Source organism: Vidua chalybeata, chromosome 18, assembly GCF_026979565.1.
Source record: "Vidua chalybeata isolate OUT-0048 chromosome 18, bVidCha1 merged haplotype, whole genome shotgun sequence".
NCBI lineage: Eukaryota > Metazoa > Chordata > Aves > Passeriformes > Viduidae > Vidua > Vidua chalybeata.
In genome coordinates, this window is record NC_071547.1 from 7,961,678 (window position 1) to 7,982,918 (window position 21,241).

General features: G+C 39.8%; 1 protein-coding gene and 1 long non-coding RNA gene across 3 annotated transcripts in view; one reads left to right on the forward strand and one right to left on the reverse strand.

The window, feature by feature from the left end:
* Positions 1–15,450, reverse strand: part of LOC128797048 (septin-2) — a 35,131-nt gene extending 19,681 nt beyond the window's left edge. For both annotated transcript variants that reach the window (XM_053959268.1, XM_053959269.1), the window contains exons 1-7: positions 15,396–15,450; positions 10,560–10,611; positions 9,361–9,460; positions 7,826–7,912; positions 7,109–7,232; positions 2,531–2,665; positions 1,943–2,060 (exon numbers count right to left, since the gene is read on the reverse strand). In XM_053959268.1, the coding sequence (XP_053815243.1) occupies positions 1,943–2,060; positions 2,531–2,665; positions 7,109–7,232; positions 7,826–7,912; positions 9,361–9,460; positions 10,560–10,586 (591 nt within the window). In that variant the 5' untranslated portion in view covers positions 10,587–10,611; positions 15,396–15,450. The remainder of the gene's footprint in view (positions 1–1,942; positions 2,061–2,530; positions 2,666–7,108; positions 7,233–7,825; positions 7,913–9,360; positions 9,461–10,559; positions 10,612–15,395) is intronic.
* A 77-nt stretch (positions 15,451–15,527) lies between these two features.
* LOC128797050 (uncharacterized) lies at positions 15,528–20,771 on the forward strand. Its single transcript, XR_008433995.1, has 2 exons — positions 15,528–15,757; positions 18,599–20,771. It is a non-coding gene; the product is annotated as an uncharacterized LOC128797050 (long non-coding RNA).
* The last annotated feature ends 470 nt before the right edge of the window (positions 20,772–21,241 follow it).

Consider the following 21,241-nt stretch of genomic DNA (forward strand, 5'->3'; position numbering starts at 1 on the left):
AAAATCTTTCACAAAGTCAGTACAGTAACAGAAAAGGAAAAGTAATAAAACCTACACAATCAGCCACATTTTTGCTTTATGATTTTCCTATGAGTTCCTTCAATTCAAACACGGCACATCTGTTGTTACCTTATAGTATTTGTGGAGGAACAAAATTAAAGTTCAAGAGGCTGGCCAGAATTTCTCCCAGCAAGATCCAAAGGTTCTTCTTGTCTCAATGAACGGACTTTTTAAATTTTCCCTCCTCCTTTCACCTGGTTCACTATAAAGCTGCTCATTTCTGTACAAGTATCTCCTCCTCTCTTCAGTGGATGTTTGCCTGCATTGCAGACAAGTTTCATACAGTCACACTGTCCCCATTTTTAACTTTCTCAGCTACGAAGAATTCATTCCATCTCTTGGGCAAGTTTTCTCACTGAGCTTTATAAAACACAGCAGCAATGCCAGCAGTACCTCACCTCGTCAAAATGTAGTTCTTCATGTGCCCACACAAACCATGGCCACACCTACCACTGTGGCACTGGTTCACTCAAAAAAGCTCCAAACAAATTCTCTGAATTTAGGTGGAGTTCAGCTAATGTGCTGCTTTGCAGCATGATTTTATCTATACTATTTTCCCAATAAATAAAACTGTAGTCCCTCCTCAAGAAAATAGAAAAATACTCCCAACATGAACACCCTTGGAATAAAGATCTAATAATCATTCTAAAGGCCTACAGGAAGTCACAGGGTCACAATCAAAACTGTTATGCCATGCATGAAAATGTAATATAAAAGGTATCTTACCTTATAAAAGGTTTGCTCTGGTGTAAAATACAGACTGCAGTTTAGAAGTACTAATTATCCCTACACTACTCAAAGAGTAAGTCTTTAAATTTGTAAAAAATCATAGGCTTTGTAGGGTTCAAACTCATTGGACTTTATAAATTACTGTACTGGTTTTGAGTCAATTGAACGTGACAAAGCTTGTGATCTCAATAAACTTTACTGGGCCACCTCTAAGCATACAAAATACAATCACACCACCTACACATTCCTTTAACAAGGCAGACAAAGTCATTCTCAATCAAAGAGAATAAATCAGAGCAGATTAAATATTCACATTCATTGCTCAGATGATGCAATAAAATGGAAATTCAATTTAAGGTTAAAGACTTGTACAACAACAAATATTGACATTATTATTAATTCACTACAATATCATATCTGGCAAAAGCTGGGCTGTCTTGGAAAGGTTTGTCAAAAAATAAAATTTCAAGATGCTGAATAAACCTTGCAAAGCAAAGAATGATTTTAGTACCACTGTCTGGAGAGACAGATGGTCTCCAATACAACACTGAGTATGTCCTGGTGTTTCAGATGAACACAAAACCCAGCAGGAAAAATGTTACATGTTCACACAACAACATGCATTTTCCTATAACAATGGAGCCACAGAAGCATCCTGCTCATGTATTAACCCAACTGTCCTGTCTCTGTATTAGTGTTTTAGTTTGTACCATGGGTGCACTTATTTTAAAAGTTTCCAACCACGTTTTGCTACAAACCATGCAGCAGAGTGCACAACCCAAGTACCTTCTGGATGAAACTGAAGATACGCCCTCAGAACACACCTAATGCACTCCCAGCACTAAGGGGCACTCAGGCCACTGCTCTCAGACGTCTCCACTTCTCCTTTCAGGATTGTCTGAACCCTTGTCACAAACCGCGTTGCTGCTGGGTGCCCTGCTTTGCTTAGATACATGAAGCCAAGAACTGCCACATTCTTAGCAAGAATAACTGGCAAAGCACATCAGACTTCAGTGAAGATTTCCCACCTCATGCTTCCCCAAGATTAGGTCCTTGGCCAATATCATTCAACCCTCTTCAGTTTGAAATTACTTTATATTTGGCTTTAATATTGTATGGGTTGCTCTGTTCTCATGATCAAGTGTTGACCTACTCTTCTCTTCAGCCTCTCCCTCTCCTTCAGCGTCAGGGTGTCAGCCTTGGCAATCACAGGGACAATGTTGACCTTTCCATGAAGAGCCTTCATGAATTCTACATCTAATGGCTTCAGTCTGCCAACAAGCAGGGAAAAAAGAGATTTAAAATAGGCATGGTATCTTGTGCTGTTTGTTTTATAACAGACCAAATGTATTAAAAAGTATTTATTGCAAGTGTCCACATAAACATTATTTTCATAATAAATTAAGCCATTAAGCTTAATGCCCTTGCTTATCAACTTGGTTGTACAAAGTTTAAGTTGCAATTAAAACTGTCTCTAGATAATGAAGTAGATATTAAAAGCATTTGTTTCTGGGTGATAAACAATGCAGTACTGACTGCCTTGAAACAATATTAAATGCAAAAGGGGATGAAGTAAAGGAGAGCACTCATCTCCATAGACTGTTTTAATTGCACTGCTATCTGACAGGTTGGTAACTCAATTAACATTACTGCTAAGTTACCAGTTCAAGTAACAAACAGACTTATGAACCATTATGAAGGTGCAACGCCCTAAAGGACAAAAGCTCAAGCTTTTTCTTACCCATGCCCAAAAGGAGAGATGAAGTAGAAGCAGCAGTGGACTCTGTTGTCTATGATGTGGCGCCTGTTCAGACCACTCTCATCATGTAGATATCGCTCAAACTGGTTGTCAATGTAGTGGATAATTGTTTTGAAGCTGTGGTATGGGAGGGGGGAGAGAGAGAGAGGCATCTTACATCAGCTTTAAATAATAAGGAAAGAATCATGAAAAGATAAGAACAGAAGGAGAAACACACTTTTATTAAAAACATTACTGTTGCAGAAAATTCAACTTCCTAGCATTTTATCTGGTACTGAGGAAAAATATTTTGATAATGCAAAAGGGTGTTTTCATAACAATCATCAAGTGTCAACTTATGCCTAGAACCAATTTCAAGTGTTACTCTGTTCACTGGCTAAAAAGTTCAAGTGCAAGCTCAGAAAAAAGCACTTGGTGCTGAGACAACATGGGAACAGAAGACTGAGGATTTTTCTGCCTTTTTTTCTGGGGGTAGGGGCTGAAGATTTGTTTTTAAACTGGTTGACGAATGACATATCCCGGATCTTGATTTACAACCCTGACCCTACAGCCAGGGTATTCTGGTATTCTGTTTGAATTAAGTACAAATACATTTGCAAGTCATGCACTCAAGCATCACATGATTTATTAAGCTATTTTTGTTACCTTACAGAATTCTTTTCTGTTGGCAAAGAAAAAAAACCCTCCTACTTAGTGCAAGGCAATTTAAAACATTCCCTACAAAGAAGTAAATGAGCCCAAAATCTGATCACAGATTAATCAGACACAGAGAGCAGTGACTGGAGAGAGAATAGAAAATAATGCATAAGAAGATAATTTTAAGCTATTCCAGAGCATGCAGACACCTGCAAACACCATTTATATAAAAGGACACTTTACATTAGTTACTGCAGGGGAAGGGAGGTGAACAGCTGACATAGGTAAGGTTAGGCAGATGACCACGTATCATGAACATGTCTTAAAACTACTTGAAAAAAAACTAAGCAGAAAACTTAACCTGAGAAATAGGAACATCCATATTTCTGTTGCTGAGAAAACACAAACTTGATGAGATACATTTAAGGAGGAAACGGAGCAGATAACAGAAAAGAAAATCACTAATTTGGAAAATGAACACGGAATGCTGGCAAACACTGTGATAGGCAGCAGTGTTTGAACCAGGGCTGCACGGCTGCAAAGGAGATAATAAAAGAAAGTAACAAGAATGATGGAAGAGATCCTGGAGGGAATTTGACTCTTCAAAGCTAAGTAAGCTTTTGGATTGAGAAGGAATAAATCCACGGTAGAATATATAAACACACACATTTACACCATTGCAAGATTTGGCTATTCTAAGTCATATTACAGAAGACAACAAAGCAGAAGATGGAATTCATTTGGCTTTGACCTTAGTGCTACTCATAAGGAAATAGTACCTTAATACGTAAATGTGCTGAAACACATCAATATGGTTTTTGTTCCTGTTAATCTTCAATACCTCTCTTAGCTGGTAAAAGGTAACGAGACTGAAGACATACAAATATTAGGACAGAAACCAAACACTAACAATGGGAAAGAACTATCACACATTTCTCTGGTAATGTAATTAGTTTACGTGCAGTTTTCTAGGTCTAACAGCTACAATTTTCCCTATAAATACGGCATTAGTGTCCTGTACCTCCTGACCTCCGGGAAACACCTGGCTTACACCACAGTGCTGTCATTACTTAGGAGATAGCACATCCTGTATTGTAACAGCAAACAACACAAACGCTGCATTTAAGCCCACTGGGGGAAAATGAACAATATTATCAAGCTGCCAAAACCCATAAAATATAACCTTAGTCAGTTCAGAAAAAAGAAACAAAACGAGAAAGAGAAAAAAATAATTAGCAGCAGCCAAAGAGCTGAGAGCAGCTATCAAAGAATGACCTGTGACACCACAAGCAAGATGAAATAAAGAGTGTGATCAGCAATATCTAACAAGTTCACCTCTAGTTTGTTTTTGTCAACCACTTTTTTGAGGCCAGATATCAAAGCAAATCTAAGCATCAAGCAATTTTTTTCTCCCCTGATTAGATCCTCTCTCTTCTCATGAAGGATGCTATTTTAAGAACACGCTTCTCTCATGATCCCAATGTACTTACTCATGGAAAGATGGTGAATGCGTCAAACCTCCCACCACAAAAAATTTTGCTGTTCTCCAAAAACACCCTTAAACTGATGCCATGAGCAATCCTAGGTGTGGGTCTGATTCTAGAATACAGAACTCCAGCCAGCTTCACATAGAATCTTAAAAGCTTCACACAGAATCTTAAAAAAATCACCACAGTAAACTGTGGTTCACGTCCACCTCACCTATCATATTGTTTAAGTACAGTAGCATCCAAAAAACAAGAATTACTCTACTTCAGAAAATGTGTTGTACTAAATCTATAACAAATCATTTCCCAATCCAACACTGTTGTTTTTCCAATCCAGTAGACTTCCTGGACACACTATTAGTAGCAAAAAATCCTTCTCAGTACTTTTTCTTTGACACAAAATACATAAAAATTTACCTCAGCTCCCATCCCTGAAAGTCAAACTCTAAAATTTAGCCCTTTCATCAATGCACAGAGACTAAAAACCATTAGGGAACCTACTTAGGAGAAAGATATTTGAAACACTCCCAGTGATTGCAACCTCCTAGAGACACCGTGCCAGTTTGATTTACCTGTGTTCAAAATTTGCCTTAGTAAAATTTGGCACTTCAAAAAACAAACAGTCTGCACAAATTGCAGCCTTCCCAAAAAAAGGGCTTTATAAATCTTGGATCATGAACAGCACTATCTACCAGTGAACCACAACTGCAGTAAATGCTCCTGAACACAATCATAAGTTCAAGAACATGAACTTGCTCCTTCCTCTGAACTACCAAGGAAGGAAGGTGGTTGCACTGGGTTAGTCTTCACTACAGCTCAAAACAAAGAGTCTGCCCATCCAAGTCCCTGAGACATCCTGTAAAGATTAACAGACTTTGTCAAAATGACACTTGCCATGGCCGAAAGGCTTTTCATGTGACATAAGTAGACTAAAGAGCTACCATTAACTGTATCTTTTTATTTTGTAAGATGTAAGTACTATTTGTTCCTGTAGTGTATTTGATGTTTCATATTTGTCATATAAAATTACGTATAAATTGTTCTACTCAGCTCTGAATCACCACAGAATGATTCTATTCAGAAAACCTCCAAAAAGAAAGGGGAAAATCTGAACACGTAGGTCTCTAAGAAACATCTGAGCAGAATAAACAAAGGGCATTAGAACACAATCAACAGGAAGGGCTCTCTATAACACAATGCACAGGCTGCAGAGCTCTCAGCTGCAGCGGAAGGAAGCTCTAGTCAACAGTGCACAAAATAAGCAAGACCATGATGCAGCCCAGAAAGATGCCTTTGTGTTACTCCAAAAGTTCAGGTTTTTTCAACTTACTAAAGTAGGAAAAGTGGAAGGAAAATAGAAATCTCACTAGAGCTTCGCTTTCAGACTTTCATTTAGTGTATTACAGAACTTCACTGCCTTCACTTTTGCTGTGTTCCTACATCTACACCATAGAAAGAAGAGAAAAACCATCTGATAATGAGAACATTGCAGATACATCATTCTGCCAATGAAAGATTACAAAACATTCTATTAGCATTATATATGCTTATTTTATCTGCTATTTATCTATTTCCTGGTCTTTAACTTATAGTGAAGGACTCAAATCAACCTGTATTAGCTTTATGTTCCATTTCTCTGCACAGTGATCCTTGTTTGCCTTGGGATTACCACCACCACCACAAATAAAGTGGTAATTAACAACTGAGTAAAATAAATATTGTTAGCACTTCTTAAAAGACAATCATGTGAAAATTCGAAGTTTTAATCCACTGAAACTAGGAGCATCCCAGTAAGGATATCTCATCTTTATTTGAAAAATTCATCAGCTTTCCACAGTTAAAGAGAATTGCCTGAATGTGATTATTTGGAAATTACATTTATGAACTTTGTTACAAATTGCCCCATTCCTCTCTAGCTGCTTTATAGACTTATTTCTTCATAAACATTATGCTAAAGCAATTATGTATATTTTCCAGCATACCTACTGACAATTTTTTCATCCATTAAAGATTGTTGGTGATATTTAGGCAAGAGAGAGCCAAGTGGTAACTTCATCATAAAAAAACACCAGTTCTACCCAAGTTGTTGGTAGTACATATAGAGGACAGGGAATGAAAAGAACTGTCTTAAAAACATGGAAACTGGATGGGCCAGAGACACAGAAAGTAAAAGACAAAAAGTTTCCCCCCACCAGACTTTTGTTCTATTGGAATGGACATAGAGACAAAAAGCTGACTGCAGTGCTCAGAGAAATTTTTTGAAGGAGAGGCTGTTAATTTTGAGGCAGAATCATAGACACACCCTACAAAACTTTTAAAAACACCAAAAGTGGTTAGAAATTGAAACTGGAAGTTGTAGAAAGTACCAGGCACACTAGAATAGTGTTTGTGTAAGACACACAGAACTTTGTTAACAAAGCAGTATTTACACACATACCAGTCCTGGCTGTTAATGGCATCTCCATATCCTGGTGTGTCAACTACAGTTAAACGCAGCTTCACCCCTCGCTCCTCTATCTCTACTGTAGAAGCTTCGATTTGAACTGTCCTCTCTATTTTCTCTAAAATAAAGGAACATTTGGATTGTTATTTGCCTAGCAATTCCTGCAGACACCTCCACAGGAGAGAGCAAGAGGAGGAACTGCAAGCTCAAGTGTGTTGTAACCTGCATGACATAAAATATTTTATCAAAATACACAAAGCAGTAAGCAGAATTTAACACCATGTTTTTGTAAGAAAACAAGAAACAATGAACTAAAACATGGGTTTACTTATGACAATATACAAAAATAAAATAATACTACTCAATAGATTCTTTGTCAAAAGGTTATTTACACCTCTAACCAGGATTTAAGGCACTAAAGACAAAAAGCAGTAAGAAGAAATGGGGATTAGAGCAAAACCACATTTAGGTATATTGATACCTAAAATGTTTGGGAGTGTTTTTTTTTAATAGCAACTGATAAAGAAATAAAAGCTGTCTTTGAAAGGAAATCTAAATAAGAAAATGACAGCTCAACAAAACATAATTTAGAAAATTTAAATACAGCATGACAAAGTGGTGTAATGGGTAAAGAATGAAGCAATATTAACTGAAAGAACATGAAATTTTATAGGATGGAGTGTGCTGGAGGAACTGCAAAACCACATTTACCTGCAGCTCCAGGAATATAACGCTCTGGATAAAGATCAGTCAGGAACAGACTGTTAATTAAAGTGGATTTTCCTAAGCCAGACTCACCTACAAACAAAATAATTCAGGTTATTAAGCACATACACTTTCTACTCCAACATTTTTAAAGCACCTTGTCTTTCTCCAAGTCCACATGGAGGAAAAATAATTTGTTAATCAGGATCCACCCTAGCTTTTGATATCAAAACATCAAAGGTTCAGCTAAGCACTTTGAAAACACCGGAAAAACAAGCCTCCAGTGTTCTCATAAATGTTACATGAAAATTGTAAGTTTACTGTAACAGATGTCACAATAAAAGCTGAAAGGTCATACAGCACTTGGACTATAGATTTAAGGATAGCTTTAGTTACTTGAGAGAAATTACAGCTTTTTTCATTTAAACCTACAAAATCAGGAGCTTTAAGTCTCCTGCTGAAAAATTCTGAGAGCTTGAAGGTTTTCCTAAGCTACAAATTAAAGCTGGAACACTGCTGGGAAGACAAATGAGTAAAGCAGTCCCAAACTAATAGTCAAGTTTTGCACCCTTACACTTAAGCCCATATAGGTTCTATGTAACTGAAAATCATAAAGCAAATTATTCAAAATTCACCTGAGAAGTTTCATAATTCTGTAACTTCAAACGATACAAATGTTGTGCTACATCTAAGTAATGAAGTTAAACGTGTAAATTTAACTACTAAATCTGAGTTTCAAAAAATTGCTTGATTCCTAACTCAAGGAATCAAAGGAGCCAGCATTAGACCAACTGGCCGTATTATTTTAGATGCTACTAGCCTGATATTAGAGATGAAAAAATTATCTGTATTTCTCATCACAAACTACATGACACAAGAACTCTACAATTACCACAAATTACCTGCTTATCTCACAAACACTGCTGAATACTGTCACCAAGTAATCCCAAATGGTACTACAGAGCACATTTTCATTTTTCACTGCTACAAAAGGATAACAGTACTGTGGACTCCCTTTGCACATGCAAACCATTAAACTGATTTAATACAAACATAATTCAACATCACTAGGAAGAGCTTTGTGCTTAAAGGACTCTCCATAAAAGAGACTCAGAGGTGCTCATTGACAGAACAGGCAAATTACAGGTTTATCTCTGACACCAGAGTGAGTCAGTACAGAATAGCAGAAAACACAACAGCAGCATCACCATTTCAACAGCAAAACACTCACTCTGTGCATTCATGCCTTCAGTGGGGAAACAAGAGTGAAAGAAAGATTAAACAACTACCCCTGTCATCTGACGATGAATCAGGAATGCCAAAATGTCCTGTTGGCTCCAAGTCTTCATCTTTAATCACTATAAATACTCCCTCCTACTAAACATGACAAAATAGTAACAGATGTAATTAGAAAGTGTATAGAGGTTCAAAGCTTTTTCTACTATGTAACAGTCAATTGCTAAGTAGGAAGATGTATACATCTATGTGAAAGAAATGTTGTTATTGTATAACAGTCAAAAATACTTAAAGAACTCACTTACCAACCACCATGAGTGTGAATTCAAAACCCTTCTTCACAGATTTCCTGTGAACCTGGTTGGGCAGATTAGCAAATCCCACATAGCCTGCCGAGTCGGAAAACTGACAAGAAAACAAAGGTTGAATGTAAATGAAATCCCTTTCCCCCTAAAAAGTTGAAAAAGAGTTTACTTGATTCTACACAATAAAGTGCAAGGGTATATAAAGCACATGGAAGAATAGAGAATGAAACCATTTTTTCTGCAATAGCAAAGCAGACCTTAAAAAGGCTCATTTACCAAGCAGGCTGATATAAATAGAAACAAGGTAAGTACCTTGAGCTACACAAATGAAACTCTCCCCTTGGATAAAATAAAAATAAAAATCTGCAAGCTTGCAAGAACACGCTATTATTAATCTTAAGAAATAAATACAGCACAAAATAAAAAATTCTGTTCAGATTTGGTGTCTGCTGCTACTATCTTCTATAAAAATAATGCATATGCATGCTTACAGGTAAAAAACAAGAACATTATACTAATGGAGGGGTTACTGAGATACAATCACACAGAGATGTATCTTTTGCTGGTTAAGTTGTTCACCTATCTTCACAATCTTTAACTTCTAACACAAAAGCAGGAAAAAGAAACATGCCTGAAAAACTTATCAAAGAGATCTGGGCTATAAACAGGACAGTCTGCTCCAACATCTGTTACCCATTGACTGAAAACCTAATAGGAGCCTAAATAAGAACTCAGCCATCTGATTTAGGGACCTGTGGGCTACCTGGAACCAGATGTCTTCTTCACAGATGAGTTTATTAAGAGAACAGGCTTTTTACAATGCCATGCACTTCCAGTGGTGTGGGGGGATACAAGGGAAATCGCTTAAAAGGTAATAATTTTTTTTGTTAACAATCCTTTTAAAGCCCATCCAGGTGAGCAAAAACATTAGGAATGAAGGTTTGTACCATGAAATTTCCTTAGGTGAAGGTACCATTTTAACTTTGTAAGCAGAGACTGAATGTCTGGTGAACACCAGAAAGTCTATCACTAGGATCATATACAATCTCTGTTTCTACTATGCAGTTCCTTTTAAGAAACACATCTGAAGCAATAAGGTATAATTTATTTACAATTTTAGCACTTCAGTAAGGTTACAAATGTTTTCAGAAGTTGAACAGCTTCTAGACAAAACATTGGCTATGCAGCCATCTCTTTACCTTTACTTTTTCACCTGACTGAGACATGTTTCTTCACTTCAAGTTTCAGACACTGGAAGAAAAAAAGCCATAGTGCATGTTAGCTGACTTGAAGATTACATTACTTTTAATTTTGAACTGATCAACTGCATGTAGCAATCACATTTTATTCTAGTAGAATGAAATGTCACATACTCAAGGATTACCAGAACAAATAAGCCATAATCAAAATGTGTTCCTTCTGAAATAAATCAGAGAAGTACTTAATTTAAATACTTAAAAATTTCAAAATAGAAAAATTCCTTTCAAATGCAAAATATTAAAATTTAGTATCATAACAAACTTTCACCCATCCTCTCTTTGTAGAAGGATGGTTCACAGATAGGCGAATGTAATGCAAATGTTGTCCAAACATTACATTTGAGAATTATTACCACATCCAAAAATTCTCATGAGAACAGGACACCTACATGATTCCCAGGTAAGGGTCAGAACATAACATTATTTTCAGTGACTTCAAAGTGCTGTTGCTGAATAGGACACTATACTTGGCTAACCCATGCTGGATGCAAAAATTCATGCCAGTGTGAAGGACTATCAAAAGAGATTTGTTCTTTAGTTTCAGACACCCAGAACAGCTGGACTTTGGCACGCCCTTATCTCTTTACTCAAGGATGTTAGCTGTGCTATAGATTAGTTATCAGGGCAATAGCAAAGCCCTTTCATTTAGAGCAGCCCCAGAGTAGGGACAGGAAACACAGAAGTGGCCAGAGCACTTCACAGCTTGGTTTGTTGACAATGCAGCTCTTGGCCTGGAAAAGTAGGGAAGTGACCTATGCAGGCACCTGTGTGTTCAGACCTTCCTGTTGGGTAGCAGAAGTCATTTTAGCAGGATACAGTCCAGTTTCTGACACTGGCAGTTTGGCAGTCAAATCCTGGCAGAGTCCAAGCTCTGGACTGAAGGAAAAGTTGAAGTTAGCATAATTGCTGCTTGGAGTTCTAAAGAAAACCAATCTTCAGCTCCCAGGTATTTCATTTGCCCTGCAGCAAGCATTTAAAATCCTGGCAGCTGTGCAGGTACTAGCTACCTTATAAGCAAGGAAAGTTGTTTTTTTCCTCCTCCAACTACTTTTCCCCCATACCCAGCTCATTTGCTTTCTAATGAAAGCCCAATGCATCCATTGCCTGGAAAATAAGGAGGTTCTCATTCTAATCATCTGTCAACCTCTAATTGTGTATTCCTCAAAACATTCTGGAAAGCATCCCGTAAGAATGGTTTTGAAAACCAGAGCTTCTTTTCCTTTGACCAGTATGCAAAGGCTCATTGCGGCCTCCAGCCAACAGATTCTTAATGACACTCACAATCCCACTGACAGAAGTAACTCGTTGCTCTGTTGACATCTTGTTTCTAAGTTTGGAAACCTCTGTTGTCACCTTGTCAATAAAATTAGTAACATAGTTCAAGAGTTTAGAAAACTCATAGTTACTGAGTGCTAATGTAGATATACCTGACCCATTTCTCACAGTAATGACAGAGGAGAATTCACCCAGGCCCACTGTCCATAGATAAAGGAGAGACAGGGGAATGATTCAGGTTTCAATATGTATGGCAAATTCCCTACTTCTACTTTAAACTGACAGTATAGTCACAACCATTGTAGCATTATTCGAGTTACTTGATTAAAAAGCAGAAGAGTCAAAATTGCCATCAACTGATTATGATACATTCAGCTTCAAAGTTAGTCTGTTATCGCATAAGGAACATTTTTTTGTAAAATCATCTGTTCCACAAGTACAGCTTACAAAACCTGTTTCCTACAAGGCAAACCACATCACCTTGTGTCTTACTCTGACTGAAAATTGCTGTAGCCAAAACAGCAGCCCAGCTGCTCTAATCGCATCAGATTGCAGCTCACACTTCCAATTAGTAATTTCCCAATGTCTTTTGTTAGAATAGAAATATTTTAGCTCAAGTTACCTCAACAACAACAAAAAACCCCACAGAAACACTTGTTGTTCCACAACACTTAAGGTGCCGAGGTTCATTTGAGAGCTCAGTTGCTCAGCCTTGACATTTTGCAATTCCTAATACTGCCCTCATGAGGTTTCCTCGAAAATCATTCCACCAAACTTCCCCGGATGACCATGTGCTACCTTCCCAAAGCTCTACCATACAGTACAAATCAAAACCTCGGAATGAACAAAATGCCACACGTTAAATCCTCTTACAGCACCAAACAAGCACAGCACTCTCAGCACTGCTCACTAGTGAGAGTCTGGCGCTGGACCAGTCCTCGCTGCGCATCAGTGACCACAGAAAACCACAGCTCTGTCTGCACACAGCTGACTCAAACATCAAAACACCGTGAAGCTGAGTCTTTGACAACACTCTGGGTAGTTCACACACCTGGAAATTTTAATTTCTTATCAATTGTCCAGAACAAAATGTATAAAAAAACCCCACAACTAAGGCAAACCAGAGCAAGAACTGTATCTGTTCTGTTTTCTTTAAATTTTCAAAGTACTCTTTCAATCAGCATGAGATAAGCAAAACAGCACACACAAAACAGTTCAAGGAGAAAGGAATAGATAAGATACATTTGCAACAACTTACAAAAAGCAGTGAAACTTTATCTGTAAATAATGCTGGGCCCTACTTAGCAGGCCTAACAGAAAAAAGGGGGCACTGTGCTACAGCATAGGAATGTCCAAATCTGGTTTTGAACAGTGGATAACACAACAAAGTTTCATTTTGGATTCCAACAAATTCCTATCCTGAACAATTTGATGCTGGCAATGTAAAGGAGCAACGTGCCACCGAGTTCAGCTGCAGCTGGAACGTGCCATCCCACTGTCCTCTGCTAAGAGCAGTATTCCGGTGAGAGAGAAAGAGAGAGGAAGGAAAATGGGTCATTTCCTTTGTTCCTGTCAGGATGCAAGAAGTAAACTGTGAGGAACAGGCAGACTGGGAGCTTCTCAATAGGAACCAGCACAAAGAAAGCACTACAAACATGTACAAAGAGTGTGTCCATATTAGGATATCAAACATTTTCAAATAATCACTTCAGAGTGACCTTACAACATCTCAACAAGCAGAACAGCCCTCCTGATTTCTCAAATGAGGCTTCTTCCTTCCATCAGAGACTACATAACTCAGATACTTTTTTTGGCAGTATTTAATAGCCACAGACAGGAGTGAAGACTTACACAGGTTTCCCAGTTCTGGAAATGGTCTCAGCAACATCAGCATTCTGAAGTCACTTTTCAGACTTAAAGCAGACAGAAACACCAAGATATAGCAGTTAAACAGCAGTATTTGTGGTTTCTCACTAAAAGAACTACAAAATCCAAGGAAGAAATGTCAAATCTGAGTCACATCAATAATAATAGAAAAAATTTGCATGATTCTGTGAATCACCGAGTTCTAACAAACGTATCCAGCACAGCCTGTTCTGTGTGCCATGCTTTGTTCTTGGCATGTCCTCACCTCCACTGTGGGAAACCCCCTCCAGATGAACAATCCCAGGTGATTTCATTTTTCCTCATTAGAAATAGGTATTATCAATTGTAGGAATGCTCTTTTACACACTAACAATTCTGCTACACTCTGATTCAGAAAAATGACTGTATCACTTCCACCAAACATGGAATTTACAGAAAATGCAACAACCCAGGTGTGACCTTTGCAGACAGACCACGTTAAGTGTGAGCCACTGCTCTGGCCTGGAACTGATGTTCAGAGCTCTTAAGTTCTACAGACTTCCTTCTGGTATTGTATTTGAACTAAGGAAACTGTACAGGGATTACTACTGGGAATGCATCAAAATTTGGAACATGCCTGTGACTCAACAGCACACATATGCACAGCAAAAGGAACAAGGACTACAAGGGTTCAACCACCTGTATGAGCACTATTCTTAAAAGGTCAAGAAAAAACAACACACGAACCTAAAGCTCTAATCCTAAATATTTTATTTAAAGTTCAATTTCAACGCTAACATATGACTCTAAACAACTTTTGTACTGTTTCATCAATGAAAACAGCCACTTGAAATGCACAAAGGAGGCAGTGACACCGTTCTTGTAAACGATCAGTTCTAGGGATGATGTTGTTTCTATGCAAGCAGCATTTGACAGTATTTTTGCTGAGTTACTGTGTCAAAAAGCACTGTTAAACGGACCTCTAATTGTGAAAAAAAACAGGGGCTTTTTAAAATTAAAAAGATAAACATATTAGCCACATCACTCATCAGGAAATAGGCAGCTCTGCCTCACACCCACAGAGCTGAAGTATAATTGTGGACATACTGTCAACTCACAGCAAACCGGTAAGTTTGCATTTAAATAATTTCCAAGTCATGCTTAAGTCTCACGATACCATGAAGTCTCTGACTTACACGTGAACAATAATTAAAGACAAAAAGAAGTACAGCACGAGTTCGGTCTGTTGCCAAAGCAGGTTCGCTCTGTGCATCCCCCCGGCTCCCGGCAGCCGCAATCCCATGGTGGGTGCTGCAATTTCAAAAGCATCCGAGGAATGCCTAGTGGAGACAGCACTTCCTGCTCCATTCTCTCCTCGCATCTCCGGCTAGCCCAGCACCGCGGCCCTGTCCACATCTCAAATTAATCCTCGCCTTGCTTTAAAAACAAATCAAGGTGGGCGCGAAACGGCCCCGCAGCGGCGTCCCGGGGCTCCTGCCCCCGGTACACTTCTCCCGTCCCCACACCGGCTGCACAACCCTCCCCGCAAACGGAGGCGGGGCCGAGGCCGTGCCCTGCACGGGGGAGCCCCTGCAGCGCTGTGGGGGCGGAGGCGCCGCCGCCGCCGCGGGGAACCGGCCCCCTCCCGCCGCTCACCTGAGGCCGCGGCCGCTCCCGCCGCCAGGCCGCGATCCGCCGCTCCGCCCCACAGCCCTCCCGCATCCCACCAGCCACCGCGGCGGAGCGCCCGCCTACCCCGCGCCACTCTATGGTCCGCGCCCGGCCGGAGACAGCAGCGAGAGGCGGCTCCGGGAGCAGCGAGAGGAGGGATAGAGCGTCCCCCGCCCGCCCCGGCGGGCGCGGCCATGGCGGCCCGCGGGCCAGGGCCACGGCCATCGCCGAACCGTCTTCCGAAGTGCCACATCTACACGGAATGGTTTGGCTTCTGTTTTCTACCCAAAAATCGTTGAGTTTTGGGATTGCTCCACTTACAGCGGGTTTAGCGATTCTCCTCAATGGTAAACGTGGCTGGTGTGATAACCGCGGGTACTGTTTGACTGTAATGGAGTATGTAGCACCAGCCTGGTTGGCTTGCAGATGCTCATTCACACATGAAGCAAATTCCTCTCCCGAACACTGTACAAAAACTCCCCGGTACTTGTTTTACTCACACTGTTCTCTCCCGTCACAGCTTTCCCTCTGGGTCTGTGAGAGCCTTGGTCGCTGTCACCGCTGAAGGGCCAGACGGGATTCTCCTGCGAGTTCTCTGCGGTGTCAGGGACTCCAGCAGGCAGACCTGGAGTGTAAATGATACCTACGGTTAGATTACAGACACAGATCACTTCCTCATGGGGAAACCGTGTTACATAGCCCAAACTCTAAATTCAACACTGTCAAAACTGAAACACATATTAGCAGAAGTACCAGAAAGGCTTTTCCCAACCTTCCAGCTGCAAGAACTGTGTTCAGGAAAGTTGCTGGACATCTATCCACACATTTCGAGAGGGCAGGTTGTGTGTGTGACCTAGCAGCAAATCTTTTGACTAAAAATCCTGAATACCAAGAAACACATTTCTGTTATGTCTGTATTCCCATCAATTAAGCAAACAGGGTTGCAGCTCACAACAGGAAAATGTGGAAGTGAAACAAATGCTGCTGAAGGCGGACTGGCATTATTTGCAATTCACATTGTGCTCATATTTTCAACTGAGCATTGATGGGATCTGAGTAAGAACAAGATAAAAGCCAGTGAAAGTGCAAGCAAGTTCCATTTCCTAGGACAAAATGTAATATTATAACTCAAAGTTCTGATTCACACTTCCTTCCTGGAGGAGTTAAAAGACAGCATTTCAATCTTTCTTAGAAATTAAGGTTTTATTTTCAATTATTCCATGGATTTCCATATAGGTGTTTCGTACTATCACCAGAGGAACATCTGTGGCAGTTTTTCTTTCACTAAATTAGAACACTGTGATGCGCACAAGATTTTGCACACATGCACTGTCTACAAACAACTGCTTAGTATTTGAAGAAATGGTAAGAAATTGGCACAGACAATGCCAAACTACAGGCTGCCATCAACACAGAGACGGGTGGAAGTTAGTGCTTTCCCATGACTGTCAATCCTTTCCTTTGGCAGGATTTAGTGCAAGGGGTGAAAGAGTCTCCAGAAATTTCAAATCCTTTGCTATTGAGGCAATAATTTTCCCAAGTCATGGCTGAATCAGATCGCTGACTAATTGTCACACAAAGTGTTCAGGGAAGCCACAACCCTCCAAAGAAGTCCCATTGGGCCAGAAAGTGATGTAAGGAAGGGCACTCGGGGTAAGTCAGTCCCAGCCAGTGCCCTGCCTCTGCAGGGCCCAGGAGCAGATGCTTAGGAAGAGATAAAAGTAGCACCGTGCCTGTGTATCCTCCCAGATTCCGGCAATCTGGAGCTCAGCAGCTTCCTCAGCCAGAAGTTTTATCTTGATAGTTCTCTCTTCCATGAATTTTTCTTCTTGCTTTTTGAACCCATCCCAACTTCTGTCATTAAAGAGCGTCCTGTGACAATGAGTGTTACAGTGCATTATTCACTTGATGAAAATGTACTTTTGTTACCTTTGAAACCTGTTATGAGACTCGTTATGAAACTGCAGTTCACAGGAATGCCAGGCAACAGAACTGGAATTGTTTGGGGTGTGTGACTGAGAAATGCTGCACTGCAGACACCTACAGCAAATGCAGCCCCCCAAACACATGCTGCATGTTTTTTATTTCTACACCAATATTAGCAGAGGTGCAAAGAGAAGAAGTGCTTCTACTGAAGAACACTGGTTAAATAGTCTAGAAATGTTCATGCTGTGAACAGCAGTCTGACTGACTCACTCATTCCCAGAATTATTATTTTTGGAAGAATTTTGTTTCATTTTTCCCTTGGAAATCCCAATGCTTTTTCTTAAAGTTCCTGACACATCAGGGTTTACATTATCAAAAGCACAAAAGTGCTTCCTTGAATTCAAATCTTAACTCTGTGTAGAGTCACATCTTAGTAAGTCAGAAATACCTCATACATTCAGTAAAAGACATTATGTGTCTTTTGTTCCAGTTCTCTTGCAGAGAAAATGGTGATACTGATTATAATAAAACAAATACAGCCATAAACTGAAACCTAAATTGAGTTTTAATAGATAAACCAACTGCATTCCTTGGCATTACTTTTCTTAAGATATGCTGCTTAAAACTGTTTTTATTTTTCAGTTGTGAGATCCCTTTTAACTCAATTTTCTTTCAGTGCAGTCTTTTCCTCACATAGATGAATGGCTGGGTTTGAGCCTAAAATTCTGTGTGATTGCTGTAATTAATGGCTGCACTATGAAAGCAATTCACAGAGATACTGACTCGCTGCTGTCAGACACTGAGCACCTTGAGCATTTAGGAACATCATCACTCCCAAATATCTCTGGAGATAAAATTGCCCAAGGGCTGATTAAACATCTTAATCATATACATAAATCCTTTTCATTTCCATAAGATTTCAGTGTTTGATTCAAAGTATTTGTGTATGCTTTGCCAAGTTACAGTACATGGCTCCAGATCCAAACCTTTTAGGAATAAATCTGCTGCACACTGTGGGTGACATCCTCTTTTAAAGGATTACCAGAGAAAAAAATACTTTGAATGTAGCTAGTGGAAATGTCAGATGAAGTAATTTAGATATTCACTGGGTTAATTTGTAGGATTTGGGTGTGCTGAAACACAGAAATTTAAAGGTGAAGTTCCCATTGATTTGATCAATGTAGTATTTGTGTAGGGCTTTATCTATGGAATCACCAACAGGGAGAACCATTCTAACATCTCAAATTTCCTCATTTTTGTAGACATGCTGCATCAGGAATCAGAGATGTCAGGCCAGTGAAAGCTGGTGTCACTGATGAGACCTGCAGCTCAGAGCTGGAGCCTGGGCAGGGTACAAACAGGAAGCCACTATCTGTGCATGCACCAAGATTTACAGACACAAGCTGCTTTACAAGAAAATCTGCAACAGATAAATATTTTCCCTTGCTGCAAAAAAATGCCCAAGCCTCATTTTCAGTGACACACTACAGGAAATGAAGATTATATTTGATTTATAGTAGTCTCAGAGGAACAGAAGTGTTTCTTTTGCATTTACAAGCACATACAAGTGTTTCTTTTGCATTTACAAGCACATACAAGACCTCCTTTTCAAGATGCTACTTACGGTAATGAAGAAGCAATAAAAACAGCCTACAAATATTCTCCAGTATAAGAGACATTTTGCATCTTTCTACCAATAACAGTCATCATTTCCTCTTACTGGAAACAAAGTTCCCTTTTAAGAAGGAAGCCAGGATTGACCAAACAGATGTGTGTTATTCCCAAAAGCAGAGCTTCTCTGAGATGTGTAGGGGCTGCACTGCGGAGAAGAGATGTCCCAAACCTCCCACATCTTCTCAGCAAGGCACATTTCTTTAGACACAAGATAAATATGGTATATTTCCCACCATTAACCCTGAATAGTTTTCAGTAACTTCATGGTCATGTCTTTACTTTCAACATCTGCAATGTATATTTAAAACAATGGCATTTGTCCTTGCTGACGCTGCTCTCACACAAACTGACATCTCGTGTGATTTCCCAAGAATTACATGGGAAAGAGATCTACCAGGATCCTGGTACACCACAATCTGTGGAAGGAGGCTAACTCTGGAAGAGGACAAAATTAAACTATAGCTGTCCTGAAGGAAATATGTTGTAGAATGGACCATTAGGCATGAAACAATGTGTATTTCCTATAGCTTCCCCCCCCCCATCCTGCCTATCCAAGCTTTAATATGTTATGTTCTCTGTCCATAGCATTAAAGAGAAGTATTTGAAGTGGCATGGCCTAAGCACACATTCAGTGTGATCTTCTGATCACACTGTAGATGATCAAACTCACCTACATGACATTCTAGACTTTGGGAAGGGACCTTCACTGGCCATATTAACTGCCCTGGAACACCATTAACACAGGGTTATGGCTGTCTAGTGACACCACAGTGTTCTCTGCAAAGCTGAATCCAGAAAACAAGGTGCTGAAGGGTTGGGTGCACAGCAGCTCACCAGTGCAGCCCAGCTGGTCCTGCCTGTGGTGACTGGAAATGTTCTCAGCAGGGCATGCTTTAACAGAGAGACATGAAGATCAATTCCAACACTGGGAAGTTTCAAGTGCTGCTCCAGAAGTTTGTGTGCAAAGAAATTCAAGAGCGAGGATGTGCAACTTGGTTCTAGTGATGGTTTACCACTATGGTTTTCCTCATTCAGGGAGGAAAGCACCTGTAACATTGTCTCAGCATTCCCACCGTGTGTAGTCCTGGCTGCACCCGGGCAGAGTGTGTGTGTAAAGAGTAGAGACTGATACAGGGCTAGGGCCACTGTGTCTGGAAAGGGATCTGCAGCAGCAAATATATGAAGGCTGGAAGCACATTTATAACTTCTTTCAGTGTTTTTCCAGCTACATATATCTGTTTCCTTCCTTTCTTTTACCTGAGTCTAGTCACATCATCACTGAGAGGGAACAGGGCATCAATGTGTTTCTCAATCCTGAAAGGCAGCAGCAACACTTGTACTAAAAAAAGTGTTGAATTCTACATCATTAGCACCAGTCACTGAGAACACTATGTGTTCTTCCAAAATTCTGGTCTGGTTTTCTCTTTGCTCAAAAGATGATCTAAGAAGAAGTGACAATTTCGTATTAACCACTTCAGCTTGTTTCCGAAATAAATGATTGTGAAATAAATCCTATGGTGAAATTGAGCACTTTCATTTTGTAATAACCTGCTCATTTGACAAGAACTCATATCCTATGTGCCAGTCTTCTGATGTGCCACACTGAAGACACGTTGGCATTGCTGACACTTCCTGAAACCCTATCCTAGTATGGAATCTCTTTGGTTGGGAAAAGAATTGCATTTTGAAGGAAAATTCAGAAAGAAATAATCTTCTCTGAGAAATCTCAGGCTTTCTAAATAAAGAACAGCCTTTGCCTAACCCCTCTATGTTTGTAAATCTCCCTGCCTTTATTTCAGCACTAATTAGAATACAAATATGGCACAAAATCTATCTCTAATAGGATTCCTAATTCTTCACCTTTGCTTATGTCTGATCCAGAAGTTATGGTAAGCTGTCTCGAGATCACTGAGCTTTTAATTAATCTTTTGACTCATACTCCATCTTATTCACACAAACAATACAAGGTTTGTGCAGAAGATTGATCCCAAATGTCATTTTCCCCTCTGTCCTCCAGATGCTTAATATTTTAGGGATTAGAAAGGGCAGAAGCACTTAGGTAAGGGACACTCCACAAATTATAAACCAAGTGTGCTCTGCACACTACATTTCAGGTCCCCAAAGGCAAATCTATCCAAACATTGCTAGTGGGAGGCCTTGGGGCTGAGCAAAGCCCTGACAAGGCTGGAGGGCTGGGCACAGCAGGTCTGTGCCATGAGGCAGGGTTCATG